The following is a 26,368-nucleotide window of genomic DNA, read 5'->3' on the forward strand; positions in this document are numbered from 1 at the left end:
TGGTGTAAATTGCAGCCGGTCAAGAGCTTTGCTAGCTTGTCGCAATATTGTATTGAATTGGTTTCATGAAAAATTGGAGTCCTTAACCAAATTCAAGCAAATCTAAGAGTGGATGCATCTGTATCCACACCAGAATTTAGATAAACTCTTATGAAATCTCCCTTTACATATATTTGATGATCAGCATCCATGTATACGCGTGATTTTCTCCTCTAATAATCTGATTGTCACTATCTTTGTTATGTTGCTCGGTATCCATCATTACATTGATTCATTGATTAATATAATGATTTATCCAACCAAGCAAACATCCAAACATCCATTCATTTGAAAGGTTCCCACTAGGAAATAGAAGAAAGACACAAAGAATCTGTCACACATTTAACTAAAAAATGTTATTAACAATGTAAAATGTAGGGTATATTTCAGTCTGAGCTAACTGTGGCATGCCCTATCAGATGTAACACTATGTCAATATGCAGACACCATGCTTCAACTTCCTATAGTAACAATATATGGTAAACTGTCTTTCTAGGTCATGAGGATATATCAGGGAATTGTATACACTATCTTAATATATGTATAACATCTTCAAAATTGTGAAAATCACACCATTCGATTGAAAGGAAAATACTGATGATCGTCATCAGGATTACAATATATGTACAAGCCATAAATACTTTATATTCAACCTCTAGTTAGTAGGTTAGAAACTTGGCTGAGGTTTTGGACAAAATCCTGATGCATTGTGGAAGACTAAGTATGATTGAGACGAGAGAAAAAATAAAAATACAAAGTACAGTTATTGGCCTTGATACATCAATATTAATTGCTGTCACTATTATCCATAGTTAACTTCCATTATGATGCCCATGGAATGGTTTTCCTACAGCACAATACTAGGACATCAAAGCGTTTTGCATATTTATTGTATGCCAGGAACATCAGAGTGTTCATAAAGTCTATTATAACATATCCAGCCGATCACTGATGGCTCCGTCACACTTGCCGATTCCTCCACCGCTTCATAGTTCAGTGATGGCGTTCATCTCCAAACTATACAAGTTTTAAAACAAGGCAGTTTAGGCAACACTGAATACATAATGAATTAACCAACCTCAATATGATATATGACGGCAAAGGTCAAATTATAAGGTATTTGCAGAAAGAATGGCTTTTCTTTATTTTTAACTGGAGATGAGGCAACATAATCCAAAGAATCTTCTCTTTCTTCTTCTGACGAGTGGATAAGATGTCAAGTTGAGGAGGCTACTGTCGTCTATACATGAAGAAAATATTTGTATTAATCATCAATTTCCACGAACATTATGATTTTTTTTTTCAGTATTTCTATTAAAAGTAAAAGTTTACGTTTCTGTAAATATATTTGCTTGAAGTGACCCTCTGGTCCCGGGACAACTTTTTAACCTGTTAGTGACCAGTCTATTTTAGGCCCTAATAACCAAGCTATTTTTTTCATGTTTCTATAGTCGCATTCAAAGAGCTATAACATAGCTGTATGAGGACTTGTTTTTTTGCGGGATTAATTGTACTTTTTAATGGCACCATTTTCTTGTAGATATCATTTTTTGATTAACTTTTATTAACGTTTTGGGGGGAATAGAAAAAACCCCTGAAATTCCACCATTGTTCTCTGCGTTTTAAATTAACGCCGTTCACTGTGCGGCGTAAATAACATGTTACCTTTATTCTGTGGGTTGGTATGATTACGGCGATACCACATATGTAGAGGATTTCTTATGTTTCATTACTTTTGCACAATAAAAACTTTTGAAGTAAAATTATTTGCTTTTTGCATCGTCGCTTTCCACTAGCGGTCATTATTTAAATTTCCATCAATGCAGTAATATGAGGGCTTGTTTTTTGCGGGACGAGACATAGTTTTGATTGGTACAGTTTTGGGGTACATGGGACTTATTGATTAACTTTTATTATGACTTTTTTGGGGGCAATGGAATAAAATAGCAAAGAAATTGTTCTTATGGACAGACTGCTGCTATTATATTACAATGTGTTTTTCATGAGGTTAACTGCATCTTCATAATGTCTGACCGCATGCAGTTAATGACCGCACTGCCAAAGTTGTTGCTGAACTGCTTTCGTTTTTGCTAACAGTTCTACAATGCCTTGTAATGAACTATATACAGGCGGCACCTAACAAACTTCAACACGGGTGAAAACTATGTCCATCAATTATTTCCTTTAAAAATGCAACAGAACTGCAGCATTACAAAGACAAAAAACGCATGCAGTTGACTGCATGCGGTTTTCAAACGCAACAAAACCGCGTCAACGATGCACAGTGTGGCCTTACCCTTAGTGACCGCCGTGAAAAAGCTTATTGGTGGTCACTAAGGGGTTAAGTATGATGGTACGGTATATATGAAGTAAATAATATCTGATGCCCTCTAGTCGTGCCTCTCCGCAGTGCTTCTTAGACTACGAGTCTGAGACACTCCCACTGTTCTCGGATTGGCCAGAGCTGCTCACGTGAGCAGTCCTGTCCAATCCGTGAACAGAGGGAGTGTCTTAGACTCAGTCTGAGAAGCGCTGTGGTCATTTTGAGACAACAAAGAGGCGACCCTAAAATGGTGGATCCACGGCTTAGAGGGGCAACTGGAGAGGACCAGGTAATATTTCTCCATATACTCCATCACATTTATAATGAGACCTGAGGGTCGCTTTAAATTAACTCTCCAGACAAACCTTATACGTTGTGCTGAGCCTCAGGATGACTAATTTATTTGGTGTTCTTTGAATCCCTTTGTCATGTTCCACCTCCTCGTGCCCAAGGCATAACACAGAGTATCAGTTTTTCCTGGAGTGTTCCTTTTGTGTTATAAACATGCAGTTGTTTTGATTTAATTATATTAGACTCAATGTATAATCAATTTTTTTCTTGCTATTTGCCAAACTCTTGTATGACTTTGGCAGTAAGTTGGCATGCAAAACACAAGGTGAGAACATCATGACCAACTTGCACTGTTGAACTGTCACTTGCATGGGTGCATTCAAGATTGGCTTTTTTTTTCTCAAGGGGTGGATGTTTACATACACACACACACACACACACACACACACACACACACACACACACACCCTCCATTCTCATGGAAGACAATGCAATGTTGGAGAAGAATAAGGCATGGGTTGGACAGCAGCTTCTGAAATACACTATATGGACAAATGTGTTGGGACACCTACACATTACACCTACAGGAGATTTTATGGCATCCCATTCTAAATCCATAGGGACTTGGTCCCCCTTTGCAGCTAAAACAGCTTCCACACTTTTGGGAAGACTTTCTACAAGATTTTGGAGTGTGTCTGTGGGAATGTTTGCCCAGAAGATCATTTGTGAGGTGAGACACTGATGTTGGATGAGAGGGCCTGGCTCGCAATCTCTGTTCTAGTTCATCCCAGAGGTGTTGGATGGGGTTGATGTCAGGGCTCTATGCGGACCAGTCAAGTTCTTCCACACCAAAGTCACCCAACCATGTCTTTATAACCCTAGCTTTGTGCACTGGGGAACAGTCATGCTGGAACAGAAAAGAGCCGAACCCCAAACTGTTCCCACAAAGTTGGAAGCTACAATTGTCCAAAATGTCACCAAACTTCAGTCAGGCAGGTAATTATGTATCTCCTGGAATTCGCCAAACCTAGACTCGACCATAAGACTGCCCGATAAAGTCCTATAAAAAGTCCTATAAAATGCTTTCTACATTTTTTTACTACTTGTGCAATTTGCTTCTACTCATATAATACACCATGGCTTTACTGTATCTTGAAGAGAACCTCACCGACAGTATAACCAGTTTTCATACTTGACAGTAATCCCATATGTTAGGACATTCTCTATTGCTATATAAAGACCTGTTCACATATATAATGGTTGACATGTTATTTAGTCAATTGAAAACCATTCACAACCTTACACTGAATAATGTAGGGAAGCTACATTACAGCTCATTCATTGTTATCTACTGCAATACAGACTTGAGGATTAAGAAAAATGAATCTGGGACCATATTAACTATTCTTTCATATAGGATGAATACTGCTGACTTTGTCGGGCAATTTTTTATAGATTTTCTTACTTCCTGACATCTCTAGAACCGCAACAGCCTATTAAATATTACACAAGAAATTAGTTCATTTATTTATGATCAATTGCATACAGAATATGATGTCCATGTCACGCCTTTCTCATTCTTTAAAAAGAACATGATAACTACACAGATGGTTATATTTTCCCTACACTAGACTACAAGGGCATCAAGGAGTCTTGCAGTGCTGTTATTCTGGAATCAGTAACTTTAACATGAGTCTAGCAAAAATAAAATGGAGAAGAGGCTACAGACAAGTTAGAGAATTTTTTTTTTTTTTTTTAAAGTTAGACAGTTAAAAAGGGAGGGGGGAATGCAGCTGCAGTTATTCCCTGTCCCTGTAGCTATACAATGTAATGCTGTGAGAGGGGTAGGGTAGCAGCAGACAGAAGACGTCTCAGAGCACTCAGCTCTGATATTACCCACTCAGCATGCATTGAAAGAACACAAACTTGCAGAAGGACGGCGGTAAAGACTTTACATTTCTATCTCCTCTACGTCTAACATATCTACACTTATCTAAGGAGGGATTGTGTGTTTTTTTATAACGATAGGTACACTTTAAATGAGTATTTGGGGAAAGTATTACCCGTGTTTCCCCGAAAGTAAGACAGTGTCTTACTTTCTTTTTATCCCCAAAAGCCCCACTATGTCTTACTTTCGGGGTATGTCTTATATTAGAAAAAAATTGTCGAATTTTTTGCACTTTACTTTATTATTTTTTTATTACTATGGTCTGTCCCTCAAAGGTCAAAAAAGACCTTTGGGGAACTTTATATATATTTTTTTCTTTCTTTTACACCATCTTTTCCCCTGTAACTGGAGCTGCACAGCAGCCCCAGTTACAGGGGAAATCAGCCCTCTCATAGTGACGATTGTCACTAATAGGGCTGTGCTGGGTCTTGTTAGACACAGCAGCAGCCTGCCACTAACGGGACCCGGCGATCATGTGACCTGTCACATGATCATCGGGAGGAATAGAGACAGCGCCGCTGCTGCTGTCTCTATTCCTATACACAGCGTTCATTGAACGCTGTGTAAAAACACATCGGAGAAGACAGAAGCAGCTAAAGCTGCTTCTATCTTCTCCTCCGGGTCCCCGGCAGTCACTGACAGCCGGAGACCCGACATTCAGCTGCCCGATCGCGCGGGCAGCAAGTTAAAACCCGAGCCGTAAAAAGTCTATGGCTCGGGTTTTAAGGAGGAGGCGGCATTGACAAGTGCTGGGGGTGACGTATGGAGAGGGGGGCGGCGCGGAAGTGGGCAGGAGGCGGCAATACCCCGTGTTTCCCCGAAAGTAAGACATATGTCTTACTTTCGGGGTACGGCTTATATTAGCCGACCCCCCTGAAACCCCCGATACGTCTTACAATCGGGGGTGTCTTACTATCGGGGAAACACGGTATATGCAATTTCCTAGTATACCTCATACTTGTTCATTATCTGAAGCAGTTCACATAATTGTGTAGGGCTCAGCTTAAAAAAACAGTCCCTGTTTCTGCCCTTAAAGAGCTCCAAAACACTGCAAAAGCCATTCACATAATGCAGATTGTTGCAAATGAGGCCTGCATTCTGCTGACAGCTCTTAGGCTGGGTTCCCACATAGCGTAAATGCTGCAGAATTTTCACAACGGAATTCTGTGCGGAAATTCCGCAGCATTTACAGTAGCAGCAAAGTGAATGAGTCTTGAAGAAATCTCATCCACACGCTGCAGAAAAAACGTTTATAAATTGACCTAAGGTGCAGAATTTAAATCTGCATCATGTCAATTTATGCTGCGTATTCGTTGCTCTTCTGTTGTGGGTTTTCCCCAATTGAATACAATGGCGATGTAAAACCCGCAACTAATAGCCAAGTGTTGCGACTTTTGCGGCAGAAACGCTGCGATTCCGCTGCAAAAATCGCAAATAAGAAAAGAAAAAAAATAACTTGTATATAATGAATCAAAAAGTCTTTACTTGCAGCTTGGGCGTTGTCATAGCGACGCTTTCTTCTGTTTGGATTCTGCCGACTGTTGTGTTTGCGATGCAGCAGCACGAAATTGCGATCTTGTGTCGCACGGCCACAAGTCAAGGCGTGGCCCTAGCCAATAGCAAATCTGCGTTGCTCTAGCAGCTAATGGGAATGATTTCAAAACTTTATATTAGAGAATGACTTCAAATACTTTTTTTTTTATGTTTTGGGGGTTTTTAAGTCCATACTTCAGAATGACATTATTGGATTGTTTAAGGAGCTTTTAGCGGGGCTTTGAGAACCTACAAATGATTGATCTCTAAAATGCATAATTTATGAGGATGCAATTGTATTTCAATAGGATGGCCAGGAAATAGATCTGTGAATAAAGAACAGAGTAAATGCTCTCACTTACCTTGGTTTTTTAATGGCAAAGGCATGGTCTCCCTGAGTTTGCTTAAGAGGTTTTTCATTTCCCTCATGTCTCTGAAAAGAAAAGGCAAAACCCTCAGCGCAGAATTGAACTCAAAGATGCTCAAAGTGGACTACTCTCATTTTTTTAACCCTATGTAACAGCGAAGATTTCTGTACATTTTATAAACAAGCTCCTCAGTCACCATATACATCCGTCATCTTAGTGAATGTACAACTGTATACAGTACACTGATATTATAAAATGTGCGCAATATGAAATTGTAGAATGCAAATGTATGCAACAAAACTTTTATTTCAATTCCTCCCTACTTTTAAGATTCCTGTTTGCTGACAGTGGCTGAAAATCAGTCTTCACCTAGGGCCTCCCACAGCGGAGGATTTGCTACTTTGCGAAAAAAAAAATATCATTACTTGGCATGACCATGTACAATAATACATGGTGCTTATTAATTTGAATGTGCGCCATGTATCACTACATTTACCACACACAGCTTACCCTGCGATATCAGCTGATCGCCAGCGGGTCTACACATAGAAAAGTAGTTGTCCATCTTAGTTTACGTAAGACAGGACATCCAGAACCCGAAAATTTGACCATTTAGAACCTCTAATCCATTTCGGACTTCTACTAATACTTTATAGATTATCGATCGATGTTATGATAGAGTTTATCTAATGAGAGGTTGAAATTGAAACTTGCCATTATACCGCCAATCTGTATAAATTCCATCCCTTTCGTAGAAGCATTTAGTGGGGAGAACACGTATAGATGTAGCAGGGATGAATTAGTCATTTAAAGAGGCTCTGTCACCAGATTCTCAAATCCCTATCTCCTATTGCATGTGATCAGCGCTGCAATGTAGATAACAGTAACGTTTTTGTTTTTTTAAAAACTGTAATTTTTGTCCAAGTTATGAGCTATTTTATATATATGCAAATGAGCTTTGAAATTGACAATTGGGCGTTTTTTTTTCGTTATGTCCAACTGGGCGTGTATTGTGTTTTTAACTGGGCGTGTTTACGTGTATGACGCTGACCAATCAGTGACCAGTCAGCGTCATACACTCATCTCCATTGATTTACACAGCAGCGATGTGCAGCCACATAAACAGAGATTAATGTTAATCGAGTGTCCTGATAATGAATACACATGATCATCCAGCCTGGACGTCATGTGTATTCAGAATCCTGACACTTCTGAATCTTTTCTGTGAGATTCCCGCAAGCCACGCGTAATCTCGCGAGATTACGGAGGTAAACGAGATTTTGTTTCCCTTGCTGTAATCTCACAGAAAAGAGTCAGAAGTGTCAGGATTCTGAATACACATGACGTCCAGGCTGGATGATCATGTGTATTCATTATCAGGACACTTGATTAACGTTAATCTCTGTGTATGCGGCTTCACATCGCTGCTGTGTAAATCAATGGAGATGAGTGTATGACGCTGACTGGTCACTGATTGGTCAGCGTCATACACGTAAACACGCCCAGTTAAAAACACAATACACGCCCAGTTGGACATAACGAAAAAAAAACGCCCAATTGTCCATTTCAAAGCTCATTTGCATATATATATAAAATAGCTCATAACTTGGCCAAAAATTAACGTTTAAAAAAAACAAAAACGTTACTGTTATCTACACTGCAGCGCCGATCACATGCAATAGAAGATAGGAATTTGAGAATCTGGTGACAGAGCCTCTTTAACTGTTTCTTGTGCGATTGCAAGACTTTGGCAATGCTTCTGTAGGCATGTAAATATACCTCAAGAGCGCAAAGGATGCTGGGAACCTTCTGTGGCCACCTTGTGTAACGTGTCTCATTGACTGTCACTATCCCCTGGCGGACAGATCTTGCCTCCTAACAGCAAGTTGCTCTTATTTTTTTTTTAACGAAAGGGGGTAAGAAGATCTCATCACCCCTTGTACCTTATGAGGCCGCACACACAAACACAACTTTAATACATTTAACACTATCCTTATGCCAGCCTCTACCTGATCTTTAACATTAACCCTTTTTGACCACATCTCTTCGGATACATGTTAGACGCTCTACTTTTAGTAAGAACTCCACAACTAGAGAAGCATTGTTAAAAACTGCAATACATTTCTGACTGATGGAACAGATTTCCGTCTGCCAGAAATAAAATTTCCATGCAAGTATTGTCAATACAAATGGTCTGTTTCAACTAGTTCCACAAAAAAGTCTAATTTTAGGAATTCTATAAGTATTGGGTTTACACTCACTTTATGGGGTGTTTAACCCCTTGGTGCCGCAGACAGTTTTTATTTTTTAATTTTTGTTTTCCCGGCTTCCAACAGCCATAACAATTTTTTTCCCTTTGACATATCCGTATGAGGGTTTTTTTTTTTTGCTGTTAAGTGTTTTTTTTTCCATATTTTTCAAAACGTTATTAAACTTTTTATTATGATTTTGTTTACTCTAATAAAGGGACTTGAACATGCAATTGTCATTCGCTTCTATAATACACTTCAATACTTCTGTATTGCAGTGCATTGTCCTGTCAGCATTATCCTATTAGGAGTAGTTATCCTAAGGCCGAATTCAGACGACCGTAGTATACGTCCGCGTGACGGCTGTTAAAACAACGGCCGTCACACGGACACATGTATTTCAATGGGGCCGTTGTTTCAACGGACCGTGTGAAGGGCCCTTTGAAAAATAGAACATGCCCTATTTTATTCAGTTTTCATGGATCCCTCGATAGACTCGTCTATAAGGGTACGTGAAACCGGGACCCACACGGGTGCAACTCGGATGTGAAAAACTGTGTTTTTTTCACGTCCGAGTTTGCACTCGTTCGTGTTAATCTGGTCTTTCAGGAATAGTAAGATAGCAGATCTGGGGGGCTTTAATTAGGCCCCCAAATGCCAATACAGCCTATCGGCACCTTGCAAACACTTTGTATGCATATATATATATATATATATATATATATATATACATACACACTACCGTTCAAAAGTTTAGGGTCACTTAGAAATTTCATTATTTTTGCAAGAAAAGCACAGTTTTTTTCAATGAAGATAACATTAAATTAATCAGAAATACACTCTATACATTGTTAATGTGCTAAATGACTATTCTAGCTGCAAACGTCTGGTTTTTAATGCAATATCTACATAGGTGTATAGAGGCCCATTTCCAGCAACCATCACTCCAGTGTTCTAATGGTACATTGTGTTTGCTAACTATGTTAGAAGGCTAATGGATGCTTAGAAAACACTTGAAAACCCTTGTGCAATTATGTTAGCACCGCTGTAAACAGTTTTGCTGTTTAGAGGAGCTATAAAACTGACCTTCCTTTGGGCTAGTTGAGAATCTGAAGCATTACATTTGTGGGTTCGATTAAACTCTCACAATGGCTAGAAAAAGAGAGCTTTCATGTGAAACTCGACAGTCTATTCTTGTTCTTAGAAATGAAGGCTATTCCATGCGAGAAATTGCCAAGAAACTGAAGATTTCCTACAACGGTGTGTACTACTCCCTTCAGAGGACAGCACAAACAGGCTCTAACCAGAGTAGAAAGAGAAGTGGGAGGCCCCGCTGCACAACTGAGCAACAAGACAAGTACATTAGAGTCTCTAGTTTGAGAAATAGACGCCTCACAGGTCCTCAACTGGAAGCTTCATTAAATAGTACCCACAAAACACCAGTGTCAACGTCTACAGTGAAGAGGCGACTCCGGGATGCTGGCCTTCAGGGCAGAGTGGCAAAGAAAAAGCCATATCTGAGACTGGCTAATAAAAGGAAAAGATTAATATGGGCAAAAGCACACAGACATTGGACAGAGGAAAATTGGAAAAAAGTGTTATGGACAGACAAATCGAAGTTTGAGGTGTTTGGATCACACAGAAGAACATTTGTGAGACGCAGAACAACTGAAAAGATGCTGGAAGAGTGCCTGACGCCATCTGTCAAGCATGGTGGAGGTAATGTGATGGTCTGGGGTTGCTTTGGTGCTGGTAAAGTGGGAGATTTGTACAAGGTAAAAGGGATTTTGAATAAGGAAGGCTATCACTTAATTTTGCAACGCCATGCCATACCCTGTGGACAGCGCTTGATTGGAGCCAATTTCATCCTACAACAGGACAATGACCCAAAGCACACCTCCAAATTATGCAAGAACTATTTAGGGAAGAAACAGGCAGCTGGTATTCTATCTGTAATGGAGTGGCCAGCGCAGTCACCAGATCTCAACCCCATAGAGCTGTTGTGGGAGCAGCTTGACCGTATGGTACGCAAGAAGTGCCCATCAAGCCAATCCAACTTGTGGGAGGGGCTTCTGGAAGCATGGGGTGAAATTTCTCCCAATTACCTCAGCAAATTAACAGCTAGAATGCCAAAGGTCTGCAATGCTGTAATTGCTGCAAATGGAGCATTCTTTGACGAAAGCAAAGTTTGAAGGAGAAAATTATTATTTGAAATAAAAATCATTATTTCTAACCTTGTCAATGTCTTGACTATATTTTCTAGTCATTTTGCAACTCATTTGATAAATATAAGTGCGAGTTTTCATGGAAAACTAAAAATTGTCTGGGTGAGCCCAAACTTTTGAACGGTAGTGTATATATAAATATATATATACATATACGGCGGATTTCGGGAAGTGGTCAATCCTGTTTTATTTATCTTGATACTTCTCTACACTTGCACTTGTAAACGATCAGTGTGTGTCACAAAGTTGAATGAAGATGTTCATCATTACGATAAATTACTAGGCAGGACTTTTCCACACGTGGTGCTCGCCCTGCTGTCTTGACTTCCCATGCACCTCTCCCCAGTTCATCATGAGCTGCAGTACTGCCTCCCCTTCCCTCCAGGGTTCTGGTCTCATCACAGACGCTCAATATCCCCAGGACCTTTGTCATGGGGGATGATTTACAGGACCCTGAAAGACAGAGAGATGTCCTTTGCCGTGTTCATTCTGCTCGTGATAATGGTGATTTACTACTGAATGACACTAGGATACAGTTGCTGTCTGACTACTCTAGGATGACTTTGGATAAACGCAGGGCGTTACGACCGTTGCTGAATGTACTGAGAGAACATGAGATCTCTTATTCTTGGAGTCATCCCTTTCAACTACAAGTGCGTAGAAATGGTGTCCTGTTAGCTGTCAGGGACCCTAGAGACGTTCCTGATTTTTGCACTGTTTTCAATTTATCTCCTATCTCCATCCCTGTTTGGCCGTATATTCTTCCACCGCCTCAACGTCCCCGGCCACGCCGGCTTGGTCGGTCTCCTGTATGTGTTGGGGGTTGACCTAGGGTTCATGTGGCAGAACCGGAGTGATTGTGCCCTGCTAGCCTTTCTTCTATCTGTTAATGGAACTTCCTACATCCTTCATCCATACGATGTAGACTTTCTTGTTCCTCTGTTGAGATACACATTCATGCCTATTGTTCCTGAGATATGTCATGAGTGTGATGATAGCCTGGAGGGTTTGCAGGAATGCCTTTGGAGTACTGTTGTTTTGGAACTTTAGGAGCTGTTTTGCTGCTTATGTTTACTTCATGACAAGTGTTTAATGCTTGCACAGTGTACTTTCATAAGCACTTTTTATACCTGTCCTATTGCGGGGTATCTCCCATGCTTGTTCCTTCTTCCTTTTCTTTCTTGCTCATGACCACGTTCTTTACAAGTAATATTATTTTTCCTTTATTTGATGCAGTTACATTACATGACATTGATAGTGTTGGGGTGTGTGCGGGACGTCGGTTCGGCCTTGTCCTGACACTTCTCGTTTTAAGGATTCGCTGGTTACTATCCAGTGTTTAATTTTGCTTTGTTTTCTCCCTGATTAGTCTTCAGGAAGTGGGTGATAGTTCTCACCCTTCTACTTGTTATCTTTGTTTGTCGTGTGTTTTTTCCCTCCCCGATTTTTTTTGTGTTTGTCCTGTTATATTTACATGCTGTTTATTGCATCTTTTCATTTGGCATTGCTGTCCATAGCATTAGCGGGAGAGAGGGCTCAATTCAAGTTGGGTACCCTTAATGCTAGGGGACTTAATGTCCCAGAAAAACGCTCACAAGGATTATATAATATGCATAAGGAACGTGTGCATATTTTGTTTCTACAGGAGACTCATTTTAAAGTGGGCCACATGCCACAGTTCACTAATAGACATTATCTAGTTTGGATTCACAGTTCCAACCCCAACTCTAAGTCAAAGGGTGCTAGTATTTGTATTCATAGGTCCCTTTCTCACAAGGTATTAGAGGTGTTAATTGATACAGTAGGTCGGTATGTATTTATGAAAATTTTCACTCTTGACAATCTCTATCCCCTAATCAAGATCAGGCGCGTGTATGTCGACTGTTTCTGAGAAGGCTGGAGGAGTTTGCGGAAGGCTTTCTGATTGTAAGCGGCGATTTTAACTTGACCTTTGATTACAGGCTTGACACCTTCTCGGGCAGGAGTACTGTTCCGAGATCCCAATTGGTGACCTTGAAGGGTACTATGCATCCTATGCGATTAATTGATGTGTAGAGAATACTACACCATAAGGTAAGGGAGTATACTTATTTCTCTCCTTTACATAACATGTATAGCCGTTTAGACGCCTTTCTCACCAGCCACCACTTGCTTACCTGGTGTAACGTCTATGGCCGCGGACCGTCGTCCTGACTTACCATCTGACGGCTGCGGCCATGGACGAGTGAGTTCCGGGTGGCATCCCCCTCCTGGGAGACACCGGCACTCACTTCCTGGTTCGGACACTGTCTCCCGCAGGGTGCGCATGCCCGCGAGTGCTCGGCCTTAATGGGGCCAGTACGCGCACATTTGCAGAATAGCTGCAATTAGCCCAGAATGCCTCTGGACTATAAAAGGGGCTCTGCCCTCTCAATCATTGACTGAGCGTTGTTGTGTTACCCTAGTTTGTCCTTGCAAATGGTCTCCTAAGTGTTTTCCAGTTCCCAGTGTTTCCTGTTCCTGCTGCCTGTACCCTGTATCCCGTACCTTCAAGAGTTGGAGTCGTGTTGTGCTGTCCGCTGCATCTACTGTGCCGCACCCTGCCGAGTGCCTGTCTACTGCAGGAGCCTCATCTTAGCCTGAAACCACCGCTACTGTCTACATTGCCTCAGGTACCCTTTCAGAACTATAGACATTGCATATATACCTGTTTGGCCAGCTGCTATCCAGATACGTGTTACGGACCAGTGGGTCCACACCCCAAGCCATGACACCTGGCTTTCTACCTCTGAGGTGGGGACTATGCTTTGGTCAGACCATGCTCCGGTCTTTTTGACATTGACCTCCCCAGCTCGATGCCCTCCTTCCAATCTTGGAAGATCAATGATAATCTTCTGCGTGACGCTGTGTGCGTATCAGCTCTCAAAGAGACAATCGACACATTTTTAGCCATTCATGCTCATGACTCTACACCTCTACTGACAAAGTGGGAGGCCCTGAAATGCGTGGTTAGGGGTGTACTTATACAACATGGGGCTCGTCTGAAGAGGGAAAAAGGGGTTGCTTTTGCAAGGCTTCTTGCACAAATACGGGATTTAGAATCCAGACATAAGCACTTTTAATCTTCACAGGTTTTCTCAGAGCTCACGTCGGCCAGAGAATCATTGCGTTCTCTGCTTGATCAATCTCTGTGCTAGATTTCGGGATCGAATGCGTAAGTACGAATATGTGGATAAATGTGGTAAATATTTAGCGTGGATTCTACATCCCCGTACACAAGCGTCTTATATCCCCAAAATTACAGCTCCGTCTGGCGCTAATATACATGACCTGGTAGGCATTACTGAATGCTTCAGACAATATTATTCTGCTTTATATAATATTAAGGGACATTTTCATGATATGAAGGCTTCTGTGCTGCGTGAAAAGATTTATCGTTATGTGACTGACATGTCACTGCCATCTCTACAGGCTGGGGAGGCAACGGGACTTGAGGAGGAGTTCATTGACATGGTGGTAGAGCAGGCGATTAAGGATTTTCTGATGGGTAAAAGCCCGGGACCTGACGGGTTTAACAACAGGTTTTAGAAATCATTTAAGGATCAACTTACCCCGTCTTTAATTCTGTGTCCTCTGCTTGTCCCGTTGACCCTCAGTCTCTGGAGGCCCACATAACCCTTCTACAGAAACCGGGTAAAGACCCCATGGCATGCACCAATTTCAGACCTATCTTCTTGATAAACGTTGATGTGAAAATCTATGCAAAATTGATTGCCTCTCGTCTCTCCCCGTTGTTGCCTAGCTTGATCTGTGATGACCAGGTGGGGTTTGTACGTGGAACAGAAGCACATGACAATACTAACAACACTCTTCTTCTAACATCCTATGGTCAGAAGTATAGAGTGCCCATGTGTTTGCTATCTGTAAATGCCGAAAAGGCATTAGATCGGGTACATTGGCTGTTTCTCCGCAGTGTCTTGGCTCAGATTGGTCTTGGCTCTAACATGTTGAGTAAAATTATGCCGGTGTATAATAGTCCTACAGCTCGAGTTCGAGTAAATGGTCTCTTATCAGATCCTTTGACTATTACCAATGACACAAGACAGGGATGTCCCCTCTCACCTCTGCTGTATGTTCTGGTGATGGAACATTTGGCTGTGGCACTGTGGAATGACCCCAACATTAAAGGCATTTGCATTGGTGCTTTATGCTGACGACCTTCTTCTATACATTACAGATCCTATGGTTTCTTTGCCTTCGTTTATTGGGGAGTTTCATAGATTTGGCCAACAAAGTAATTTGAAAGTCAACTACTCTTAATCAAAAGCCTTGAATATATCTCTTGATGCTTCTCTTGCTGCTCATCTCGCTCAGGTCTTTCCATTCAAATGGCAATTCGCTTCTTTGAAATAGTTGGGAGTACATATTCCCACCCACTTGTCTTATTTATTTAAAGGGAATGTATCGCAAATTCAAACTTATTTTTAAGTAAGTTACTTATTTGTATTATATTTTTTACGTTTTTTGCTGTATTTTTTTTTTCTTCCACATGGTGGAAAGTATTAAAAATTAAATAATAATTTGACATGTTTTTCTATGTTGGCCACCAGAGGGAGCACTTCCCAGAATTACAGCAAGGTGAATAAGGAAAAGCAACCTGACTCACAGCTGCCGTAAATATGGGAGGGAATCTCACCCCCTCCCTATTTTTGGCTACAAGCCAGGAAAAGTTGTCTTCAAACTCCTAAGCATTGTCCAGCTGCAATTTTGGGAGTGATTGTACAAATGGCAGCTGGCAGAAGCTATAGGACACACCAAAAGGCTAAGGGTATGTTCACATGCTTACTAAAAAAATGTCTGAAAATACGGAGCTGTTTTCAAGGGAAAACAGCTCCTGATTTTCAGCCATTTTTTAATCAAACTCGCGTTTTTCGCTGCATTTTTTACAGCCGTTTCTGGAGTCAAGGAAAAACGGCTCCTAAAACATCCCAAGAAGTGACATGCACTTCTTGTTCGCGGGTGTCTTTTTACGTGCCGTTTTTTGAAAATGAGGTGTAAAAAAAACGCACCTGCTTCCGATTTTTCAGCCGTTTTTTGGGACGTTTACGGCCCGAAAAACAGATGAAAACACTATGTGTGCACATACCCTAAGGGTATGTTCACACAGCTTATTTTCGGCGTTTTTTCGGGCTGTAAAAATCGGAAGCAGAACACCTCCAAACATCTGCCCATTGATTTCTGTTCTGACGTGGAGTTGCTAAAAAAAAGTCTGAAACTCAGGAGCAGTTTTCCCTTGAAAACAGCTCCGTATTTTCAGACGTTTTTGATTTTGTGTATGCACATACCTTAAGAATGATGAAAGTGAAGTGAATGACTTTTCAGTTGACAGGTTCACACGGCGTGTATTTGACACGTTTTTTTTAGCATTTTACGTGCCAAAACTGCATAAAAAACGCTTGATTACATTTTTCATTTACACAATTGGTAAAGTGCGCTGTTAGTACATACAATGCGCTTTTTTACACACGCGTTTTTAAAAAACGCGGTGTGTAAATAAAGAAGTGTCGAGTAAATTCCTTTGCACTTAAAACGTGCCAAGTTTTCACATAGTCAATGGGAGTCCTAATTATGCGTCAAAAAGCGCACACAAAATGCGTAAAAAACACGCAAAAAAAGCGTCAAACGCTTGATTAAGCTTCCCATTTACATCAATGGGAAAGCGAGCTGTTACTTTTTCCGCAATCGTTTTTAAAAAACGTGTTGCGTATAAAAGAACAGTGGGATGGGGGTGTGTGTGGCACAGTTGCATGTTTAGAGTGATTTGTGTGTGTGGGGGGTGTGTGCTCGCCGCTGATTCTTCAAAACAGCTGATAAGCGGCTATGAAGGATCAGCGGTGCCCGTGCATACTCCGCTGCACAAAAATAGGACACAGCTCTGCTGCGCGAGCACACACATATAGATCTGCTGCGCGAGCACACACATATAGCTCTGCTGCGTGCGCACACACACACAGCTCTGCTGCGAGAGCACACACACACAGTCTGCTGCACGCGCACACACACAGCTCTGCTGCGTGTGCACACAGAGCTGCTGCGCCCCCACACACAGCACTGCTACACGTGCAGCATTTGTGCGGGGGGATTGTAGGGGGGGTGCGAGAGGGGGGGCTGTGAGAGAGAGATAGGGGGACAGACAGAGAGACACACACACCTTACCTGCAGTGCAGTCTTCATAATGGCGCCGGCTTTCCCCCTACAAACCAGCTTCTGTGCTGGGTCGCTCTGAACTGCGCTTGCGCAGCACAGAGCCAGATGACAGATGGAATGGACAGGAGCCGTTCATTGTGTCCCATGCCCTGTGCTGCCATATTCAATCTGTGTATGTGTCGTTAAGAGGCACATACACGGATTAAATAAAACATGGCAGCCCCCAGTACAGTAAGAAAGTGTTAATAAAAAAAAACATTGTGTGTAAAAAATAAAGTCAATATAATATTTTATTAAATAAAAACACATAAATTAAGAAAAAAAAATAAGAATCATGACACTGTGCCTTTAAGCTCAACTATACTATTGGCTTGCAGCATACTTTGCGAGACTTGGAAGTGTATGGTTGTGTGGCGCATGTCGTGGTTTGGTTGTATCAACACTCTTAAAATGGACATCTTATCAAAATTCTTGTACATATTTCAAACCATCCCTATCAAAGTGCCACTTGCCTTCTTTAAGACGTTGCACCGTGACATTACTAAATTTGTGTGGGGTTCTTTGAAACGTCGGATTAGGTTCTCTGTCCTCAGTCGCCCTAAACTGGTGGGTGGTGCGGGCTTACCGGATTTCAAACTATATGATCAAGCCACACTCTTGAAGAGAATGGTGGACTGGCTCCGTTCACATGCTGGTAAGCAATGGGTGCGCATTGAGAAGAGTATGTCTCCTCTTGCACTGTCCTCTCTGCCTTGGCTAAATAGCTCACAAAGACCAATGTCTTCTCTACCTTTTCTCACACGTCAATTTCTTGCTGTATGGGAGCGTATTATTGGGACTTCTGACCTTTCTCATAGGCTGGGTCCATTAACGCCTCTCTTTGACAACACTTCCTTTCCTCCAGTCATACCAGTGGATACGTTCCTTTGCTGGGGAAGACAGGATGCTGTTTACTTGGCTCAGACCCTTGCACCTACTGGAGATATTCTTTCTTTTGTACTGTTTCAGAGTCCTGCCCGGGGGGTGGGGGGGGGGGGGGGGTGGTGTGCAACCTGGTGGTCCTATTTTCAGCTAAGATCGTACCTTTCTTCCATGGCAGACTGCACTGCTTTGCTACAGGATAAGAATCCCTTGGAGCACTATTTGCCGTTGTCTTCTGCTCCTTCTCACATGTTATCCTATCTGCATGGGATCCTCCAGCCTTCTTATTCTTCTTCTCAGTTGGTGTTCACTACGGCATAGGATGGGGAGGTGGGGATTCAAGATTCTGAGGAAGATTGGCAAACATCATTCCTCTTAGCTCACAAATTACTGACTCACCTCCTGCTTTGCACAAGAAAAAAAACTATAAAATTCTCACGAGATGGTACCGTTGCCCTGCCTTTCTCCATAGGATATTCCCTAATGTGTTCGAGGATTGTTGGAGGTGTGGTGGTGCCCCTGGAACCATATTTCACATTTGATGGGATTGTCCTAGGCTTCGTCCCTTTTGGGAAAAAATCTTTGACCTTGGGAATAAGCTTTTTGATGTTTCTGTTATTGCTTCTCCTTCTATTGGTTTGCGCTCCATTGTTCCCAGGTCACTTCAACAACTTGCGTTTTTAGGCATTTTTTCACTGCAGCCAGAACAGTGATTCCTTGCCATTCGAAGTCCACTACTGTGCCTTCCTTACAAGAATGGCTTAATGAGATGAACAACATCATGAGAATGGAGGAATTGTTGGCAGTTGGTCGTGGTAAGTCCGCCGCATTTGTTCGGAGCTGGTCAGTATGGTCCCTGTTTCAGGATGGCCCTTTCTCTCTGGTTAGATGGCCTTTTCTGTTTATCCACCGCTCTACTGCTTTTCGTTTGTTCTTTGTATGTGTCTCCCCTTTGTTGACTTGTTTGTCACGCATCCACCATAGTTGAGAGTCTATGGAGGGAGGCGTGATGCGCGAAAAGAACGGACATGTCCTATTTTCGCACGGACCCTTCACACGGTCCGTTGAAACAACGGCTGTGTGAACGGTCACATTGAGTTACATAGGTCCGTGGGACGGTCGCTGTTTCAACGGCGGTCCCACGGACGTTTAACATGCTCGTGTAAATAAGCCCTTACACTGCTTTGAATCCATTCATTTGATCTCTTTAATTTGCTGTCATTATCTTGATGTCTGAGAGGTTTACCTCCTATCTTAACATTTCTTATTGCATTTTGTAATTTTTATATTGTATAGCTTGGATTCCTCAATGCAATATTTTGTAATTTTTTCAGAATACCAATAAAACTTGTTGATAAAGAGAAAAAAGATGTGTGCATATAGACATAGGCAAAAGCAGTATGTACAGTATTAACTGTAAAAACATTAATTTTTATGTTTTTGCAAACAATTACGCTTTGATACAAAATTTCATGAAGGCGCCTGTGAGTTTTAAGTGCTGGCTGGCATTTTGACATTGTGCTGGGAGTCTAGTTTCCAAACTATACATCGGATTATAATATTTAGGTTTTCTCAGTAAATGTCAGAAATGTCACAATTGCCCCAGCTACCCAAGGGGCAAAATGTCCAGAAACTACCAGCCCCAAAACTTAAAAACCTGACAAACTGGAAAGCTCTGATCAGCATAATGCCCTTCCTGTACAAAGTAACATCAAATATGGCAAGAGATTTAAATTTTTGTAATGAAGAGATGTGTCTGGTGCTATTTATGACTTGCTGTCTTTACCTTTCTGTGTTCTCAATGTCTGTGGAAACCTGCCAACAGTACTGGACATCTACCGGTGATGAAGACGTATCTTCTAGGATTGGAACTTCTGAGCTCTCATCTGTTTTATAGTCTATGATCCTTGGACCCGCACAATGTTCTTTTCCTTTAAGATAGGAAGACACAAAAAAACCTCAAAGATTAATAATAAATCTATTAAACATATTTCACACCAATTAAAATCAATAGAATATTCAGCCATGCTAGAATCAACATAATGACCTACAGCTATTTTTTCTTTAGGCCTCCTTCACACAAAGAACATTTCTGGCATTTTAAACTGCATCAAAAAAATGCTTCTAAAAACGCTAGCATTATTAAAATGAAACATGCGTTTTTTTTAAGGCATTTTTGAAGCCATTTTTAGTGGCATTTTTCTTTTAGTGCCATTTTATACATGCTTCTTTTATGGAATCTTTGATGTCCTTTAGAGAAGCCTTTGGGAAAAACGCCTGAAGAAAAAGCCATACCCAGAGCATGTTGCGTTTGGAAAAAAATGGTACTAACCATAAAGTTGCCTAAAAAACGCCACAAACCAAAAAGCAGTTGCGTGTAATGCATTTGGTATTTTACTATAGACTTTAAAGGGAGTCTGTCACCAGAAACTTGACGATCAAAGCAGAAGCACAGTAATATAGTGCAGCCTCACCGGAATCTAACGCTGTTTTAATTTTTCAGATGAGTGGCTCCGTTGCAGAGATAATCACTTTATTCCTTATATGAAAATTAGCTTTTTGGAGCAATGAGGGTGTCACCGTTGCTCCAAACTGCTCTACCTTCTACCCCCAGTCAGTCCCTCCCTCCCTTCTTTGATTGACAGGGGCAGGCAGTGTAGAAGCCGTGATCACGTCTGGCCCCGTATTCTTCCATGAGCATGCCCGCGCCTTTGCTTTAGAATCGGTGCATGCAATGAACAGCACTGAAGTTTCACCAGTTTAATCGGCTGTACTGCGCATGCGTTGATTGTATCCGGGTGTAGTGTGACGTAATCAGCGCATGCTCAGTACAGCTGATTGGAAAGTGAACGGTGAAAATTCCTGTGTACATACAGAGACTAAAAATCTATACAGACCTAATACCTTTCACAGCATAGGCCCTGTTGACATTTGCGTTGGGTCACTCCGTCAGTGGAGAAGAACAAAGGAATACTGGAAGCAAGGGTTCTGTTGCACGACGGAACCCACGGGTGACAGACGGAACCCATTGACTCTAATAGGTTACGTCGGCTTTCTGCGGTTTTAACAGAAACAAAAGTGTAGCATGCTGCGCTATTGTTTCTGGTAATCTCGGCCGGATCTGTGACTGGCCCTTAGAGTTTCCTATTGTATCCAGTCTGGGCAATCTTCTGTGAGCTAAACAGATTATTAGTACAAATCTCTCTCCTGTCCTTAGGGTTTTGCTGCAATGTATAAGCATGGGTACAAACAACAATCAGACTAGTATATAGGCTTGTTTGGATCAGATAGGATTTCTATGAGCGGTATTCAGGTATACAGATATTCAACCTCTCGATGTAAGCAAAAATACAAATCAAATTGAATTTTTTTAAAAACATTGGCAACCAATGGGGATTTCGCAATCACTCTGTGGGGGCACCTGTGGCATTTAAGGCTTGTCCACACGTAACAGAATTGCTGCATATTTTCCATCCGGAATTGAAGACAGAAAATACGGAGCAGAATACGGTAGCAGCAAAGTGGGTGTGAAAGAGCAAATTATATCCACACGCTGCATATAATTTCGGTCCTGAAATTCCCCTGCAGTGTGTATTTTCCGTTCCGCAGTATGTCAATTCCTGCTGTGGAACGTGGACTGAATTCCTGTGTCACCATCTCACAGACTTGAAAAAAAACCGCCGCAAAATCCACACTTTTTTCTGCAGGAAAAAATCACAGGAAATAGTGCGTTTTTTCTGCAGCGGAAATCCTACTAGTTGTTATGGAAATGCTGAAGAAATTTTCTACAGCAATTCCGTTACATGTAGACAAGTCTTTATTTTGGGAGGCATCAACTTTGCTCTGAGTGTAAGGAGATGGTTTAGATGTACAATGTGCCTCTGATTTTCTTTAACTCTCAAATAGCAACAGTCATGGGAGTTACCTTTCCGCTGGTGCTGTAGGGAGCCTAGAAGACACATAGATTTCAGCATTTCGGTTGTATACATTTCTAGACAGCACTGCAACTGAATGTAAAGTCGGCAGATTTCAGGGTGGATTTCCCCATCTTCTGCTCTAAAAAGAAAAAAGAAGAGGAAAACTGAAGTACAGCAACACACACAGTCATTCATAAATCTGCGCTGGGAGTAATTCGGTCAGTACAGACAACAGAGCTGTGAACACGCAGCCGGTCACCACTTGTGTTGATAATGACTCTTAGCTGTGCGCTTTATAACGACGGGAAGCCTTTCACAGGAGAACTTCTCCAGACTAGCCCAGATACTGAAAAATCTCTCTGTTTTTGGGTAAAACTGAATGTTGAGAAAATACATTCCATAAATAATAAAATAATGATCACATCCTTTACGTAAGTGCAATATCACCTAAATGCATTTATATGTGATTGCAATAAATATCCATGTACAGGTGTAGCAGAGCTGAAACAGTAATTCAATCATAATATTTGTGAAATGTGATTACTTGCTAAAATATCACATTTGTTATAGAAAAGACCCTTTTATAACTAATAATCTTTAATAGGTAGCGATTCAATGCTTAAAGTTAAAGGTCTGAAGCTTGCAGCGCCTTTGTTTCGATGACAACACTTCCTGTCAGTCTTCTGGCCTTGTCATAGGGGTATATCTTCATTGACTAATATAATGGCAGTTATATTATTATTATTTGCATTGATGTGGATCAGAATTTAGAACCAGACAAGTCCCTATGACAAGAGAAGACCAGGTCAGGAGTAGAACAATTATAGGTGTCAGGCTTGTAAATGTAAGTACTGATAAGAAGTAAACAATTAGCGGGAATGCCTCATGCATCTCATTTAAGTATTGTGAATTATAAATACGTCTGTAGTAGAGAAATATTTGTTCTTTTTTTTTCATGTGTAGCAATTTATTTATTATTAAAATAAAAAACAAAAAACGACCCCGGAGGCAGCCATATTAAAGACACATACTTACTTTCTGTATTGTCTATATAGACAGTGCAGCAGGGTGTGTGTGCTTTATGGCAGCTGAAATGGATGAAAGTCCATTGACAGAAAAATGTCATAGATTATTACAGGAGGTGATGGATTACAGCCCCCTCCCAAAAAAGGCCATAGGGCGACAGGTGAGCTGCATAGAGAGTCTTATATGTGTGTATGATGTTGCTATCCTGCCTCCAGCAGCACAATAGTGCCGTCCTTAAATCCCCACCCATGAATGATAATGTTGTGACTCATACTGTCAAAGTCTACACAGCAAAGCTGACAAGCGAGCTACAGAAAAATGGAAGCGACAGCCTATTGTGTCTGCTTTAGTGGCCAGTGTGAAAACTGGAATATTTCAAGATTTTATGTGTATAGTAAAAAAAGAATAAATTTAAAACACCGGCAAAAACGTTTTCATATTTTTTTTTATAAAAACCTGATTTAAAAAGAAAAATTAGACTTTCTGCTGATACTTTCCCTTTATAGAACTGTTCTTCCCACATCATATAAAAAACTACAGATCATGTCGCAGAACATTGTGCTTAAAGAGGACCTGTCATCTGCCCAAAAAACTGCAGCTGACATTTAAGCTAGATTGCAGGCACCTCACAGATACTCTTTACTTTTTTCTTGTAGCCCCCACCGTTCCCGAGATATCAGAGCCGTTACTTCTGGTGTCCGATTTGCAAATGAGGCCTTTGACTGTCAAGTGGGCGGTTACCCCTTATCAAGTGACAAGTATTACCCGCCCACTTTACAGTCAAAGGCCTCATTTGCAAATCGGACACCAGAAGTAACGGCTCTGATATCTCGGGAACGGTGGGGGTTAGAAGAAAAAAATAAAAAGAGGCAGAATTTGTGAGCCGTCTGCAATCTAACTGAGATGTCAGCTGCAGTTTTTTGGGCAGATGACAGGTTCTCTTTAATTAGCTCTGATACATCTGTATAGATAGAATAACAATAGATCATAATTCAATTATGCTAAACGCCTAATTCATGCACCTTCAAGCTTAAAGAGGCTCTGTCACCAAATTAAAGTGCCCTATATTGTACATGATGCGATCGGCGCTGTAATGTAGATTTCAGCAGTGTTTTTTATTTAGAAAAACGATCACTTTTGACGGAGTTATGACCTATTTTAGCTTTATGCTAATGAGTTTCTCAATGGACTACTGGGCGTGTTTTACTATATGACCAAGTGGGCGTTGTATAGAGTAGTGTATGATGCTGACCAATCAGCGTCATACACTTCTCCCCATTCATTTATACAGCACATAGCGATATAGCTATATCGCTATGTGAAGTCACATAAACATACTATAACGCTACTCATGTGTCATGACAATGACACATACACGACATGACAATGACACATACACTCCTCTGTACAACGCCCACTTGGTCATATAGTAAGACCCTTTGAGAAAGCTACTTGCGAAACGCGCGTCGGGGCGCTACCTCACCTTCTGGGTCACGGAACTACGCCATTTAGCATGGGTAAGTGTACTACCAAGGTTCTGTTGGGTTTTATACCTACCGTACCTGTCACTTTACTACGTTTAAACTCCTATTCTGAGTTTTCCACTTTCCTTTTCCCCTGACATGTACCTACTTGTGCAGATACATCCGTAACTTGGACATAATAACTATGTGACTTCTCATGCTATATATACTTTTTGTACATGTTTCTGACAAATGTGCATGTAAACGTCGATCCAGATATAGACCTGTTTTTTAGATTCTCTATTTTTGTTTACAATAAAGACATTTTCTATTTTTGTTAAAATTGATAGTAATGGACTCCGTTTTTCTCTAGTTTATATACAGTAAAACACGCCCAGTTGTCCATCGAGAAACTCATTAGCATAAAGCTAATATAGGTCATAACTCAGTCAAAAGTCATTGTTTTTCTAAATAAAAAACACTGCTGTAATCTACATTACAGCGCTGATCACATCATGTACAATATAGGCCACTTATAATGTGGTGACAGAGCCTCTTTAAGTAGAAAACCTTTCCGCAGTAGGAGATTTTGCTTCTATTTACTCGCATGAAGAAGAGAGCTAAAAAAAAAAAGGGTCCCTGAAGCTCTAGTTAAGAAATAATAGTGGATGTTATTCTACTCTATTATATAGTGCAGTGTCCCCCAACCTTTGGCACTCCAGTATCATTCCCATAGTGATGCAAACTATCAAGGCATGCTGGGAGTTGTCGGTTTGCAACAGCTGAGAGCCACAGGTTTGGAATATAGTAAAAATTAGAAAACAAGGTGTATTCATGCATCAACAACATATTAACAGGATTGTCCGGGACCACTAAAAAACAGGCCAAGGGGGGAAAATCGCATCAAATAATAAAAGAAATATAACTTACCTGTTAAATCTCCCGCTTCTCAAGTGCCGCCATGCTGGTGCTCCCCGCCGTTTTTTTTTTACTGAGCTACAGCGAAGACGTCACACCGACACTTGTGACCACTGCAAGCAATCACTGGCCTTAGTGGTGGCTGCAGAGATCACGTGTGTCAACGTGACGTCAGCGCTGCAGCACAGTAAACAGAGACCGGCACTGGAGCAGTGGGGATTTAACAAATTATGTTTCTTTTATTATTTAATGGCATATCCCACCTTGGCCCGTCTTTTGGGTAATACTGGACAACCCCTTTAATGTGTGACTTAAAATCAGGGAAAGTAGTATGTGTCATAACATTATAAGTAAATAGCGGCTAACCTGCTAAGTACAGTTCATAATGCAGAAGTGTCTCAAAATACATTGCTAAACACCAATATGGGCTTAAAATGTAGTTATACGTTTGACAAACTTCTGACATGTCATAGTGACACGTCAGAAGTTTGAATTGGTGGGGGTCCGAGCACTGAGACCCCCACCAATCGCGAGAACAAAGCAGCTGAATCGCTTGTGTGAGCGCTCAGCCGCTTCGTATCTGTTCGGCTTTTTCCGGAAATAAATGTATCTGTGTACGGACTCAATAGAAAGTCAATGAGCCCGTACTCCGATACATCGGCTTTCCGGAAAAAGCCGAACACACACGAAGCGGCTGAAGGCTCACACGAGGGCTTCAGCTGCTTCGTTCTTCTAGCGATTGGTGGGGGTCTCAGTGCTCGGACCCCCAGCAATCCAAACTTCTGACATGTCACTATGACATGTCAGAAGTTTGTCAAACATTTAGCTAAACTTTAAAGGATACGTCCAGCTAGAATTAATCCATTATTGTTCTTTATAAGAATTTGAGTAACTTTGTAAATACATTGAATTACATATCTTGTACTGATCCTGGGTTACAACCTTCATTATAGTTCAGGGC

The 26,368-nt window shown here is 41.2% G+C and overlaps 1 protein-coding gene across 2 annotated transcripts in view; it reads right to left on the bottom strand.

The window, feature by feature from the left end:
* Positions 1-408: 408 nt before the first annotated feature.
* Positions 409-26,368, bottom strand: part of RGS7BP (regulator of G protein signaling 7 binding protein) — a 196,794-nt gene continuing 170,834 nt past the window's right edge. For both annotated transcript variants that reach the window (XM_075839173.1, XM_075839165.1), the window contains 4 exons: positions 22,009-22,139; positions 19,870-20,014; positions 6,497-6,567; positions 409-1,279 (listed from right to left, as the gene is read on the bottom strand). In XM_075839173.1, coding sequence (XP_075695288.1) covers positions 1,188-1,279; positions 6,497-6,567; positions 19,870-20,014; positions 22,009-22,139 — 439 coding nt within the window. In that variant the 3' untranslated portion in view covers positions 409-1,187. The remainder of the gene's footprint in view (positions 1,280-6,496; positions 6,568-19,869; positions 20,015-22,008; positions 22,140-26,368) is intronic.

Source organism: Rhinoderma darwinii, chromosome 1, assembly GCF_050947455.1.
Source record: "Rhinoderma darwinii isolate aRhiDar2 chromosome 1, aRhiDar2.hap1, whole genome shotgun sequence".
Taxonomy (NCBI): Eukaryota; Metazoa; Chordata; class Amphibia; order Anura; family Rhinodermatidae; genus Rhinoderma; species Rhinoderma darwinii.